At 42.6% G+C, this 15,081-nt stretch overlaps 1 protein-coding gene across 1 annotated transcript in view; it reads right to left on the bottom strand.

Moving 5' to 3' along the window:
• Positions 1-683: 683 nt before the first annotated feature.
• NDUFB5 (NADH:ubiquinone oxidoreductase subunit B5) overlaps positions 684-15,081 on the bottom strand; it is a 55,766-nt gene continuing 41,368 nt past the window's right edge. The window contains exon 6 of the mRNA XM_078668051.1: positions 684-895. Coding sequence (XP_078524177.1) covers positions 775-895 — 121 coding nt within the window. The 3' untranslated portion in view covers positions 684-774. The remainder of the gene's footprint in view (positions 896-15,081) is intronic.

The following is a 15,081-nucleotide window of genomic DNA, read 5'->3' as shown; positions in this document are numbered from 1 at the left end:
CCTGATGAAGGTGGATACAATTTATAATCTCCACTGAAACGTGCATTGACCTGGTTGCTGTGCAGTCCCAGCTGGCAACACAATTGTGGATATCCTATGAAGTGTTCTCTCTGCGACTTCCAATGTATGTATGTGAAGTGTGAAGTGAAGTGTGTTTGTTAGTGTGGTGTTGTGCGAGAGGTCAGGATGGTTGTGTGGTCGATTCAGGGGATATACCATATGTTCCAATACACATGCATTTTTTACAAACTATGATGATTTTTTTAAACAAACGTGACATGTATGTCCAAACTGAATAATTGTATAATGCATACAATTAGCTGTTTGATCTATATGTTCAGCAGTGGGTAGCCCATAGAGCTTTCATAAGCCTACAGAGAAAGTATATATGTCATGTGGGAGTCCTTTTCATTATCTTGAAGCTTTTAGAAACAGAGGCGGAGTGGGTCATTACACTTTTTAAAAACCTCAAAATAGATTCTTTTGTAGGAGTCTGAAAAGATACAAGCCAATATCAGACTAATAGTGTCAGCAAAATAGGTCTGCAGTTGCCAGTGTCATACTTGACCCAGGGTTTGTCTGTTTGTGAGACTTGTTGTGAATTCAATAAAAAAAGTTAACAAAATATAAGGTATGTACACAATGGTTTTGTAGTTCCTCCATAAATGGACACGCAGAAAAAATACTTGTTTGGGCGTAGAAGCCGCCAAAATAGTTTATTATACAACACACAACTGAATCTGTACAGTAGATGAGATTTTATTGTGACTGGTTTCAAGCATCTGGGTAGGCTTTTGGAGATTGATCGATAAGGTTCTTATCAAGAGTTTCATACTGATACCAGGGCCCGTCCCCTCTTTGACGCATCAGCCGGCGGGCCTCCAACTGGGTCAACCTACAGGAAAAGGAAAAACAGAATTGAATTCAACCAAATGAGTTTACTTCAGCTTCAGTTCACAATTCTGCAAGTTCATTTGAATAACCAATATGAATTGCTGTTATATCAAAGGGTATTATATTTGTATTTTGAAACCTTACAAGTGTACTGCTAATGAGGCATTAATCGGTCCTGCGACCTGCTAGGAAGTTGTTCTTTAGCTGTTGTAAACTGCAAATAGTAACTAGGTGCAGTGTGTAACCAAGGGAAGCAACAACAAGAGTACTATTCACTATACAGCGACCTACCCGATAGCCTTTAGGCTGCATTCATTCCATCCAGGGCAGCAGGGCGCTACATATATCACACATATCTGTTCTGAAACTTAATGCCTAGCTGTGTGCCCAGCCACAGAACAGCCTTTCCAGCCATGCCCCATACAGGCTGCCAATACCGCATTCTCCTGAGGCCGGCTCTAGGGTGGGGCAGGTGGGCCCGGCCCACCCAAGACCCATCCACAAGTAGAAAACAATCCTTTGTTCTTTTACTTAATGAAAAAAATAACAAGGGGGGGGATTGCTATTACTATGCAAGTGCAAATAGAAGGTGTACCTGAGACACCCCATTATATCGAGACCACAAACTGAGACAGTATTTAAGAGATTAAAACTGTTTCCTGACAGAAACTGTGTGAAGGAATTTGCCATTTCAAGAAAAGGGAGTGAAAATGCGCATACAAGCAGGATATGTATCTTAGTAGTGGTTTATTTTATTTCTACTGTGACGGTATTGCTAAATTATGCAGCCTGGGAAAACAAAATTATGCTGCAGGGTTGGCCAAATTATGTGGCGAGAAAAGGCATATTACGCTGGGTAATGCAACACATGTTGTGTTAGTATTACTTCTTTCTTTTTTTTTTTTATTTACTTTAATACTGTCTTGGCAAAGATTACACCTCGTTAGTACCAGTTTAACGCCAAAATATAGCAATAGGCAACTGAAAGGTGATTAGTCAAACTTCGAGAAGTGCTTTCCACTGAACAGCAACATGTCACTGCTTTTTAAGAACTTTTGATGCGTTTAAGCTACAACATTTTTTGTTAAAGTCTGAAATTATACAGCAGCTGTATGGATTATTTGACAAAAGGGGCAAATCCATAATCATGCGGAATACCCAGCAGCCACAGAATTGCATAGTTCAGTGGCCCTGCTTATGGAACCATAGTAAGTAAAAAAAAAAACGATGCCAATGGCATAGTTGTGACTCAGTGGAAAGGTGTGTAAAGTTTCACTAACACAATACTGACACAGAATAAGATGGAGCAGTGCAAATGTCTATTGTACAAAGAAAAGCACTGGCAACAATTGCAGTCAGTACTGGCAGCATGTACTGCCCCTGTCCTGCCTACTCTCAATCTCCTGAGGTGCTCACTCAAGGCAGAGCTCCGTAATATAATTAGAAGGCGCTTGAAGAACAGGCACCCCATTTTGGGACATTGGCGCCTGTGCATTTCTACTGTCCCAACAAATTCTCTCCTTTTGTCACATGAATAGTTAGAAATGGATTATAGTCAGGTTCACAGGAATTCTGCAGCTGAAGCATTTTAAACAAATATGGATTTGCCACAGAATCCATCATCTGCTACATAATTTGCACATTTGAACACACAGCCATCTTAAAACGGATCAAACGTTACGCTGCACAGTGGAAGGCCCTTTGCAAAGGTTTACTCGTCACCTTTCGTCTGCTTATTGCTGTACTTGAGTTTTAAACTGGTACCAATGAGGTAAAACCTTTCTCCAGACAGCCTTAACATGTAAAAATTGACAACATGATAAAATACTACCTCGCGTTACGCTGCAAAATTTAGTTAACCGTGCTGCAAAATTTGGCCCTTCGGTGTTGAATAATTCCAGTGGCCCTGATAATAGCGCTTCTATTACTCTTCGGGTCCTAAACTGATAATAGAAGGGTGCGTGGAGAGAGGGGAAGGTCAAGCAGAGGGACGGAAGGGTGATAGGAAGACAGAGGCAGGAGAAAAATAGTGAGAAGAAAGGATGGAGAGAAGGAGTGCGAGTCAGAAAGAGAGCAGGGTGAAGTGAGGGGGAGGAAGGCATAAGGGCGACATAGAGAGAAGGATGTGGTGGAAATAGAAGGGTTAAGTGCAGCGAGTGTAAGTGGATACACAGTATGAGAATGGCATGGTCCGGAGAGGAAAAATAGGATGGTTATAAGACATTACTACGCCTTACTTCACCACCCATATCTTTACATTGCCGATTTTACAACACATACCACTACCACGCCTTTACATTCACTCACATTACAAACACCTTCACCACGCATTCCACTATCACGCATACTTTTACCACGCTTACTGTTTCTGAAAAATCCTGTCACAGTCTAACACTGCCACCTACTGTTCAAAAATGATACATTAACTCTTAATATATTTAATTAATTGCATTTGTCGTTTACAGGTTTGGTACTATGTAAACATTTTATCATTTTGGGGGGAGAACCCCCTTTTTAATTGGCCTCAAATGCGTGGTTTTGTCTTGCATGTCAACAGTCTTTACAATGTAAAAAAAATGTGTGCAAATGTAATGCGAAGTAAAAACTTCAGAGTAAAGGCTGTTTCGCAAATAGGGGAAGGTGGAGTGAGGAAAGCAGGGCACAAGTCCTAAAAAAAAAAAGAAGTGGGGGGGGGGCTAGCCTAATTAATCAGTATGCAAGTGGCATCACGGCACGTGACATCTCGGCGTGTGACATCACAGTGTGTGACATCACAGGAAGTGGCAACACAAGAAATAACATCAGATCTTAAGCCCTCACATATATGTTTAGCAGGTCTATCATGAGTACATTTGCACACATTTCGAGGATACTTGAAAGCCCCTCCTGATTTTGGCAGAAGATTCACACTTTTGCAAGCTTAACATACACCATAGTTACCTTTTGTCAGCGTAAAGCCTCCTCTACCCATAGTGCTTTAAAAGAAAACACCTCCTCTGGGGTAGTAAGTGCTATATAAATGCTATTTATTTTGTGCAAATACTGGGAAAGATCAACATATCTGATGTTCTTACAGTGCATGCAAATCTCCTAAACAGAGCCTGAACAAAGTGAAAAGCTGCCTCTTAAGTATGTGTGAAGTGCTAAACCTTTGTTTCCCAGCTGCTGCATTTGCTTCTAAGTGTGAGGCTCCTGACTGCTGCCAGCCAGGAGACTCGAACAAACGGAGGCCTGATCACCCCTCAAATTCGGCCTTTGTTATGGGCCCAGCACGTGACAGAAATAAGAGAGCACCATCCTGTCCCGCTTACACGTTGTTGCAGATCGAAAACAGTTAACAACGTGCAGGCGCTGCTGAAAGTGTCCCGGTGTTTGGAAATTCAACCTGGATGAATTCAGCATCTTTGTTAGTGGGGCCCAACTTCTTGGCAGGGTGGACGCGTCCACCCAAGTGAAAAAAGTGGGTGGACGCCGTCCACCCGCGTGTACCCCCGACTCGTACCCTGTGGAGGGTGAGGGGAGAGAAAGGAGGGTGAGGGGAGAGAAACAGGAAGGTGAGTCAAGAAAGAGACAACAAATGAGAGCAGACTTGCACAGCTCTATAAGTCTTCAGTCAACCAATATCAAGTTTGTAGCGTGCTGCCAGGATAACGCCGACTGGCCATTCAGCGTGAGTTAAAGGACTAATACACAGCTCCCCCCACTGGAAGGAGACTCCCGGTGCACAGCTTAAAATAGACAATGCTGTCTTGTATGAATTGTTCAACTAATCCAAAGCGTAATCACAGCAAAGGCTTAGAATAGTTCATCAACGATTTATTCCATACATCCAATATTTCAGAAAATCATAAATCTTTCCAGATGCCTAGAATCGACATCAATTCAAAAGTCGTATGTTACACTTGACATAACTCCCAGCATAATTCCCAATGCATTTCGGGCTGAAATAAAGCCCTTCCTCAGGGGACTGCTCTAGAAACATAAAGGAAAGCAACACAGTATCAGAATCATAGGATACCATCATGTACCCATAGTCATAGCCTCATGCGTGCACCATTAATGCAAACGTCTGACGTGAAGATAATAAAAAAGTGCTCGAAAACATATACATGAGCTAGCATCTCCAAATGTGTGCAACTCATAAAAAATCCCCAGGTGCAACCATACAGTGAATACTCAAATGTGCGCGCCAAAGTTCAAAAGTGCTGGCTATAATCCCCCATCACCGGGAGAATATGGACATTTAACTCGCGCGCTGCATGTGCAACGTTCCAGCAACCATGCAAATAAGCTAAAAAAACACCACGTGGACATGCAGATGAACCAAACCTCAAACCACTATCAAAAGTCCTCGCACGGAGGTACTTACATGCCAAAGAGTACGAAAGCCGACTCTGTCAGTCCAAAGCAGGCAGCCTCGGTAAACGGGGCGGCCGGCAAAGTTAAATACGTGCACCACAAGAATGGACACGGGAGTGTGAAAATAAAGGTAGGACCAAACTCGACATATCACCAGTGAACAAAGCAGGAGCGCCATCTTGAAGTGGTGCAAAACAACCACCACCACGTTTTTTTGAAAAAATTGAAAAAGTAAACCATGCATAAAAGTAACAAACATATCGGACACACGATATATAAAGCAAATACAGTAATATATGTAAAAAAATACTCATTAAAGAAAAAATACAATATATCAGGAAACGTGAAGGCTATGCTCATAGTTCATTCAGATGTAACAAAAAATTCAGATGTAACACAAAAATTCCATACGGTCATTCAGACCGTGCGGCTGCATCGTCGCCATGTAGCGGATCCAGAAGTTCTCTCTCTTAAGCAGTGTATGTTTATTGTTATGTGTGGCTTTCACTTGCTCCAATATCAGAAATTTTAACGGAGCTACTGTGTGTTTCTGTTCAACAAAGTGAGCTGCCACGGATGACTTCATGTTGCCTGTCCTGATATTACTCTTATGTTCCAACAGTCGTGTTTTGACTTTCCTTTCGGTATGTCCCACGATGAGGATCTAAAAGTTTTTCTTTTAGAATTGTTGGTATTTACGTTATATCACAGTTATTTCACTGTGTTTGATGAATGGTTCCATCAATTATGTGGGACAGCCATGGGAAATTGCGCAGCTCCTGCGTATGCTAACCTCTTTATGAAATCGTTCGAGGAGACCAATGTTTTGAATCAACCCTTGTGGCTCACTAAAGGTAAACTCTATCTGAGATTTATCGATGACATTTTTATGCTTTGGGCTGGAACTGAAAGTGAACTCTTAGAATTTTTGAACTCTTGGAACCTGGTGAACAACAGAGTACAGTTTACGTGGAACTTTGATAGAGAATGCATACATTTTCTGGATGTCAAAATCGAAAGAAAATCAGGTATAGTGACCACAACCATCTTTCGCAAACCAACGGATCGCAATTCCACCCTGCACTATCAGAGCTTCCATCAACCCCGATTGAAACAGAATTTACCTCGCTCGCAGTTGATGCGTGTCAAACGCATAGTATCTTCAGAGGATGAATGTCAACAAGAGATGGCAAACATGATCAGCAGGTTTCGTGATCGTGGTTATCCACAGGAGACTTTGGATAAAGCTATGGTATCATGTAACAACATGAAACGTGAAGACCTTTTACAGGTCCGATCTAAAGTAGAAAATACACGGATGGTAGTAGTGTCCAAATATTCTGTTTTGAGTGGTTTATTCAGGCGAATCATTATGAATCATTGGTCATTGCTGAGTTTGGAGCCTGACTTCCAAGGATCTTTTGCTATGCCACCATTATTTGCCTTCACGAGGGGACGGAATCTCAAAGAGATTTTGTCCAAACCTAAGCAACAGGATCATCCTACAATCTACAAAGGTTTGCGACCATGCTACAATTGCAGTAACTGCAACAATTGCATACAGGGGAACGTCACCAATCACCCCATGCGGGGTCACCCGATCAAATTGCGAGTGAATGCTACGTGCAATTCGGCGAATGTAATTTATATGCTGAAATGTCCCTGTGGCAAAAGCTACGTGGGACATACCGAAAGGAAAGTCAAAACACGACTGTTGGAACATAAGAGTAATATCAGGACAGGCAACATGAAGTCATCCGTGGCAGCTCACTTTGTTGAACAGAAACACACAGTAGCTCAGTTAAAATTTCTGATATTGGAGCAAGTGAAAGCCACACATAACAATAAACATACACTGCTTAAGAGAGAGAACTTCTGGATCCGCTACATGGCGACGATGCAGCCGCACGGTCTGAATGACCGTATGGAATTTTTGTGTTACATCTGAATTTTTTGTTACATCTGAATGAACTATGAGCATAGCCTTCACGTTTCCTGATATATTGTATTTTTTCTTTAATGAGTATTTTTTTACATATATTACTGTATTTGCTTTATATATCGTGTGTCCGATATGTTTGTTACTTTTATGCATGGTTTACTTTTTCAATTTTTTCAAAAAAACGTGGTGGTGGTTGTTTTGCACCACTTCAAGATGGCGCTCCTGCTTTGTTCACTGGTGATATGTCGAGTTTGGTCCTACCTTTATTTTCACACTCCCGTGTCCATTCTTGTGGTGCACGTATTTAACTTTGCCGGCCGCCCCGTTTACCGAGGCTGCCTGCTTTGGACTGACAGAGTCGGCTTTCGTACTCTTTGGCATGTAAGTACCTCCGTGCGAGGACTTTTGATAGTGGTTTGAGGTTTGGTTCATCTGCATGTCCACGTGGTGTTTTTTTAGCTTATTTGCATGGTTGCTGGAACGTTGCACATGCAGCGCGCGAGTTAAATGTCCATATTCTCCCGGTGATGGGGGATTATAGCCAGCACTTTTGAACTTTGGCGCGCACATTTGAGTATTCACTGTATGGTTGCACCTGGGGATTTTTTATGAGTTGCACACATTTGGAGATGCTAGCTCATGTATATGTTTTCGAGCACTTTTTTATTATCTTCACGTCAGACGTTTGCATTAATGGTGCACGCATGAGGCTATGACTATGGGTACATGATGGTATCCTATGATTCTGATACTGTGTTGCTTTCCTTTATGTTTCTAGAGCAGTCCCCTGAGGAAGGGCTTTATTTCAGCCCGAAATGCATTGGGAATTATGCTGGGAGTTATGTCAAGTGTAACATACGACTTTTGAATTGATGTCGATTCTAGGCATCTGGAAAGATTTATGATTTTCTGAAATATTGGATGTATGGAATAAATCGTTGATGAACTATTCTAAGCCTTTGCTGTGATTACGCTTTGGATTAGTTGAACAATTCATACAAGACAGCATTGTCTATTTTAAGCTGTGCACCGGGAGTCTCCTTCCAGTGGGGGGAGCTGTGTATGAGTCAAGAAAGAGCACAGGTGGCGAGAGAGTAGGATGACGTGAAGAGAGTGAGTTGTAAGGAAGTATAGAGGGTGAGGTGAGTGAGAGCGCAGGGTGGAGCGGAGCGAAAGGAGGATTAGGTCAGGAGCGAGTAATGTGGGACAGAGAGGAGGGAGAGGTGGAGAGTGCAGAAATGATCATGCCCATGATAGGTTTAAACCTCTAGAAATATACATTCTAAACTAGTAGCCAGAACCCATCAGTAGGTAGCGTATGCTCACACCCGTACAAGACAATCCAGCATGCCTAGACCCAGCTCTCAGACTCCGGGGAGACTATGAGAATCCCACTCACCTTTATGGCCCACCTGTGCTTCCTCGAGGCCCTCCCAGATCCCAAAACCTAGAGCCGGCCCCGATCCTCCGCCTTCCATGAGGCACAAAGGCCCCTCGGAAGGAGATCACTACAGGTTCAAGCAGACCTGACACGATTTGCAGCACTGATAAACAAGTGTGCGGCATAGGAAGAGACCATTTGTGCACCAAATAGGTGTAATACAACACTGTCATGTATATGCATTTACTGCTTTTACGTTTTTGTGTCCTCATGTAACGCAACTGGCGCTATGTAAAGGGCTCTGATACCCGATACCTTTGGGTCAAGTTTGTGCTATATAAAACTGTAAAATAAAATGAATAAATAAAAAGGCCAAAAAAATGTGGACGTGACCATGAAGCCTTTGCACACTAACAGCCATACTGTAGCGAAAATGTATGGTTTTTTTGCTGCTTTTCCTTTTTAGGAATCTGAAAAGACCTGCTGATAGGCATTTCATTTGCCTTGTTTGTGAACCATCTCTGGCTAAAGTAAATGACAGGTTGTTAGTACTACTTTTACAATGTCCTTTGTCGTACTCAGCAACAATATAACAAGACCAAAAAGAGCAGGCAACTCAATGCACAAGCGGGCTCCACTTCACCCATAAGACCCTGTGCTTGGCGTCTGCGCCTGTGAAAATGCTCCCGCGTGCCAGATCACACATGGAGGCGGGTGCACGCGTGCCAAACTCGAGCCCAAGTCACTTTCACCGAAGTGAAGGACTTGGATGGAGCTCGTTACCAGAGTGAACAGTACGTTCTAAATAGGGATGACGGCCCACTCGGCCGCCAATCGTTTGAGAAATTTCGATATTTTCCCCCGCCTCTGGCAAATTATCAGCGCCGCCAGCAACGGGAAGACTGCAGTGCTGATCTATTAAACGGCGATCGTATATTGCAGACACTCACTCGCACCTCTGAATCGCCCCTCTTCTGACTATTCAAATCATCTGCCTGCCCCAGCAGTAGAGGTGCACAGAGCGGTCATCATCATGTAGCGACAGCGCCATCTCCTGGAGCTCGGCCAGCACAACAACATAGCTGTCGGCAAACCGAGGCGGTAGGGCAATTTGCGTACTTTTTTCCGGAGGAAAAGAAGAACCCGTGAGGTATTGGGGAAAAAGTGATGAATCTATTTAACAAAAATGCCTAATTAGGTGTCCATATTCCGATGCAGAAACTCACTGCTCCAATGACACAACAAACTAGAGAAACGCGACGACGTGGGATAACTTTTACTGCACACTTTTAACCGTCTGTTTGCTCAACAGTGTGTTGCGTGTTTAGGTTACAGATGGGCTGAACCCATCCTATTATTTCAGGTTTATTTGGGGTAATGTATGCCTGTGGGTGTGTTTCAGGTCTACCTCAATTTCAGCATTCAACTAGACTACCTCAGGACACTACCACTTCCTCTCGAAGACTCCACACTCTTGAAGTGCTTCGGTCTACCGAATTTTAGCACTCCAGAAGATCACTGGACTCTACCCTACCTCTAGAAACCTCAGCACTCTTTGGACTACCTAATTTCTTTGCTGAGGACTGTTCTACTATGTTGGTCTATCCTGAAACTATGTTGTAAAGCGAGCAGATACCCACGGGTCTGGTCAGCGCTATATAAAACTCAAAAAATAAAATAAATTAATAACCACCATATCACCCAGTTGGCCAGTTCTTGATCGTTATGTGAAAGGATCGAGTCGAGGGTAGCATATGTGTACCTTTTCTCGAGAAGTTAGGCCCCCACAGAAATATGCTGAACCCGCCCCAGTGTTATTTTCTAACACCGCGTCACGGGCGAGGGGGGAGAGGAGGTCTTATCTGATTACAGCTTTGTCCATAACAAACACGGAAGTTAAGGGGACATCAGACCTCCTTTTGTTGGAGTATCCTGGCTGGGAGCAACAAGGAGCCTCACCCCTCGATGCAATGAAGGGGAAACAAAGGCTCACATCTTATCACTTCACAGGCACTTGAGAGAAATGCTTTTGACTTTATTTAGTCCCTGTATATAAGAGATATGCAAACACTGGAAACATTTCAGAGTTATTGGTCACCCCAGTATTTACACAAATAATTTAAATACTGCTATTTTGTTATATTTCTTTTCTTGCTTTAGCACCACTCATCCCAATGCAGGGTGTCAGAGCGCTGTACTTCGCATTTGCAGGTAATACATTGACAATAAATCATGTGTGTACATCAATATAAATGATGTGGTACATAAGACCATGAGGGTTACAAGGTGTACGAGGCACATGTCCTTCATACCTCACTGTGCTAATTTAGAAGGATTACAATTTATGAACTGTAAGTAACAAAGGATCTCTTTCTTTAAAGCAGTAACCCACTTGCCCATTTACTTAAAATAAAAATATGTCATCTGCGTGTTACATAATGTGCTTTGCAGGAGACACATTAACCCTCCATGCTACTTTGATTCAAAACTAGGACTAGGCAAAACACAGAACTCTACACCAAATATATTATCTTCCAAAGTCATTTTACCATTATTATTCTCTGAGATTTGGCTGGCATCCAAAGATCTCGGTAGCAGGTGCCTTAACCCCCATAAGATACTTAAAAATACAGACAGTGCAGCCCATTAACCGCTTCCACGCGGGGCTAATTCCCCCGCGGTGCGGGGTAGGCGCGTGCTGCGGTGCTCGTCACGACTCCGCCCACTCCCATGGAACGACCGCACAGGCGGGGAATTAGCCCCGCATGGCCATTCCACTGCCGTTATGACGAGCTCAGCTCAGCGTCGAAGGGGTTAAGCAGGACAGATTTACTGCCACATTTCTCCTTGTTGCCAATTTCCTTGTGGCAGGTTTTTAAAAAAAATGTATAAGTCGAGGCTCAGATTTTGTGTTGGGGTTTTGTCAATATTTTGGCACAACCCCAGTGCAAAATCTAATTTGTTAAATATTGTAATGCGCTAAAATGTACTCATGATATAGACCTGCTAAACATATGTGAGGTCTTAAGATCTGACCTCACTTCCTGTGAGGCAATGGGTTGTGATGCCACTTCCTGTGATGCCACATTTGGTGTTACGCACCGTGAATTCACTTCCTATGAGGTCATGCCCATTTTGCCCAACTTGGAGTCTTCCGCTTCTTTTTTAGGACTTGATCTCTGGTTAGGTACGTTCTGGATTGAAGGTCAGGACAAGGAAACAACTGTTCAGGTCAGTGGACCCGGGGGAGGGAGGGCTTTCCGGTCAGATTTTCTGTGGGAAGAAAACGTTTTAAAACACCTTGTGGGGTACATCCTGCTCAAGACACTACCCAGGGGCCCTCACATGACTATCATGAGGGGTCCCTGGCTCATGACTAAAAAATTACACTGGGTAGAGCCATTCTTTGGGCACCCCCGGCGAGAGGTGAGCCAAAGAAGCCAAGGCACCCAGGAGAGGTGCCAGGATTCTTTGCAACCGTTGATGATAGAAAGGACTGGAGTGTACAATGGCAGTTGTTCCAAGTTAGGTAACAGAGTAAAGTAGTTCCTCTTCACCCCACACTTCGAGGGCGGGTCTCTCAAACAGGCCTGAGGTGCAGGTTAGCTGAGAAACCACCAGAGCTAAAAGGTTGTACTTGCTGTTCTACAGAAATCTATTGTCACAGGTCATATTGAATAAATAGGGTATCACCGCTCCAGAGAAGGATCGCTGACATATGAGAATTACACCCCTGGTCTGTCCGCCCAAGTAGAATGACATTAGAATAAAGAAAGGATGGATCCTATGGTCACAGAGGGCAAACCGAAGGGGTACAGAAACACTTCACATGACACCAGAAATTACAACACAGCATTCAGAATATGTGCGTTTGCAGGTGGTTGTTGAAGGAGACCAGGCTGGTGTTAAGCGAGAGACTTCCAAGCAAACTGTCCCGCAGTTTGGAGGCCTGACAAGACCAGGGTTTGGTGGGCACGTGCAATGTTTTTGCTTTTGGAAAGTCAACCACTCAATTGAATCACCCTAAGTATTTTACAATTGTCCGCACTGGGAGGGGTTTCTCTAACGAGACCGGCTACGAGGTGACGGAGCGGAGTACATCGGGAGATAAACCTTCTGAAACATTTTACATTGGACTTATATATCAAAATGCACCTCCGACCTCTCATTCAGATGCTGGTGAAAACCGATGACGTCACATTAGTGCCTGACACAACACAACATGCCTGTAGTGAAACACTTGCAGATGAAGAAAAGACAGATGCTGCTAAAGGTTGTTGCAGGATCCACGGTCTATAGAATGAGTTTCCGGTTTCTTCTTTTGCAGGTTTTTAAAGTAATCAAAGCGGCCATTGGTACAGAGAATGTCTAACAAATCTACAATACCCCTGGCGTACTCAATGGGGCCCACTCGGTCGAGGTTCATGATATTTTATGAGTTGTGAGGTCTTGTCCTACTAGGAATTCGGACAAACATTTTGGTTTGCTGCTTCTAGGCTCTGTGACCCCCCCACCAACCCGGCACCCGCACTTTTACCCTAAAGCTTCAAACTGTGCCATTTCCAATGTGATTAGGCTACCATAACTTCAACCATTAGGTAAAATCTTCAAAAAGTAAGTAAATAGGGGTTTATAACATAACTATTTAAAAAGGATGCCATCGAATAATGAGAAATACCAATTTAAAAGCACACAGATTAAATCACTTGCAAAAGCTAGCTTCACTGTATTAAGCCACTTGCAAGAGCTAGCTTCACTTTATATTATTAAATTAGAAAACTACGTACTGCATTAATGTGATTAAAGAAACTAACTTAAAACGGAAACTAATGAAGGGTAAGGATTCCCTCTTTTTAATATAATAGCTATAGAGTTAAGGTGTTCACACATGTTAAGGTTCCCTTTTTTAAATGTAATAATAAACGTGATTAAGTATTTAACATTTCTTAGGTTTCCTTATTTATTATTGGAGTTCAAATAAAACAGTATTTAACATTTGTGGTAGGTCTATTTTTTAAACGAATGAATATTATTAAATATTCCCTTTGGATTGTCGATTTAAGGGAATGTGTTACGAGTCACTCAACCCATTCCTAAAACCGGAAAAAAGCTTGAAGAAAACTAGTTTAAATACTCCGAGTCTAACACTGGATGGCAGAGCAGGCACAGCATGTGAATCCACAAAATAAACTGCAAATAGATGGTTACTGTTTTTTTTTATTTAACATATTTTTATTGGCATTTTAATATCACATTGACAGAGTATGCTTGAAAATAGCATGTTGTATTGTTATATTCTCCATTAGTATATGGTACCGTGATATTCAGTCTCTGCTTAGTCCATTGTTCTAGCAACAGTGGGATGTCGCTTCCAGTGGTCGCCATATAAACAGATGGTTACTGGTCAGCACTAATTCTTAGGGTTAGGGCTCCCTGTTGTTTTGCAAGAGGCTAGTTAATATAATTAGACTTGAGGTTAGGTTTAAGGTTGGTTTAGGGTTTGGATGAAAGGTATGGTGTTCAAGTCAAGAATATTTTAATGTTAAGGTATAACAATAAGGAATGAGAATTCTACTGTAAGGGGGTTGTAGACGTGGTAGGTGGACATGAAGGTATATAGAGTAACTGCGGTCGAAGTAATGGCACGCGATCCTAAGTGTCAATGGGTCGAAAGCAATAGCCTGTTTTGCGAATTTCGTATTGGTGGTTTCCTTAAGCTAGAGCACATAATCACTTTCTTAACACATCTCTGCCTGCACATCACTGTAGTTCAGACGAGGATCACCCAGCCATCAGCAATAAACATTTCCAGCAAATAAAGGCCAACAAGCACTGACAAACACACTAGGTCTCACCTATGAGTCCTATTGACTTTGGCAGAGATTTTTTAGGCATACTGTACAGCAGCGCAGCTGCTTGCAGCATGGCTGAAAAAGTTTTAAAAGCACATTTTGTCATTTTCATCCCTGGCAGAAGCATTTTCATGGAAGTAAAAGTAGATCTACAACATAAAATATGGGTATTGGTGGTATTATCTATACTTTAAATGAGGTAATGAATTAAGACCCTAGATCAAGCTGCAAGAGTAGCAATGAGCCTTCTGTAAAACGGAGTTGCTGAAGTCCCCGATCTGCACCTACTAGCAGAGCAGCGGGCACCAAAAACAGTTGCAGGCTCTGCTGCTTACACTCTTATTTTTGGAGTCTTGGTCCGACTTTTAAATAGTAAAATGGACTGACATCTATGAAGAAGTGGCAGTGATCATTGTGCCAAAGGGGCAGAGGTGTATGAGATGTGGGTACAAAGGGACAGTGACACCAGCAGCGGTAACCATGACGCCATTGACAGATGATATGTCAGTGAGACTGTGAATATGATGTTATTGAGGATCATCAAGAAGACAATACGTTTTTTATGTCATGGGGTTATGACGATGTCAGCAAGGGTGAGTATAATATCATTGAGGGTCATTATAATGCCAATAAGGCTATCATTTCATTGAAGG

The sequence above is a fragment of the Lissotriton helveticus genome, chromosome 11 (genome assembly GCF_964261635.1).
Source record: "Lissotriton helveticus chromosome 11, aLisHel1.1, whole genome shotgun sequence".
In the NCBI taxonomy this organism is placed as follows: Eukaryota; Metazoa; Chordata; class Amphibia; order Caudata; family Salamandridae; genus Lissotriton; species Lissotriton helveticus.
Note: the sequence above shows the minus strand (reverse complement) of the source record. Positions and strands in the feature narration are given on the sequence as shown.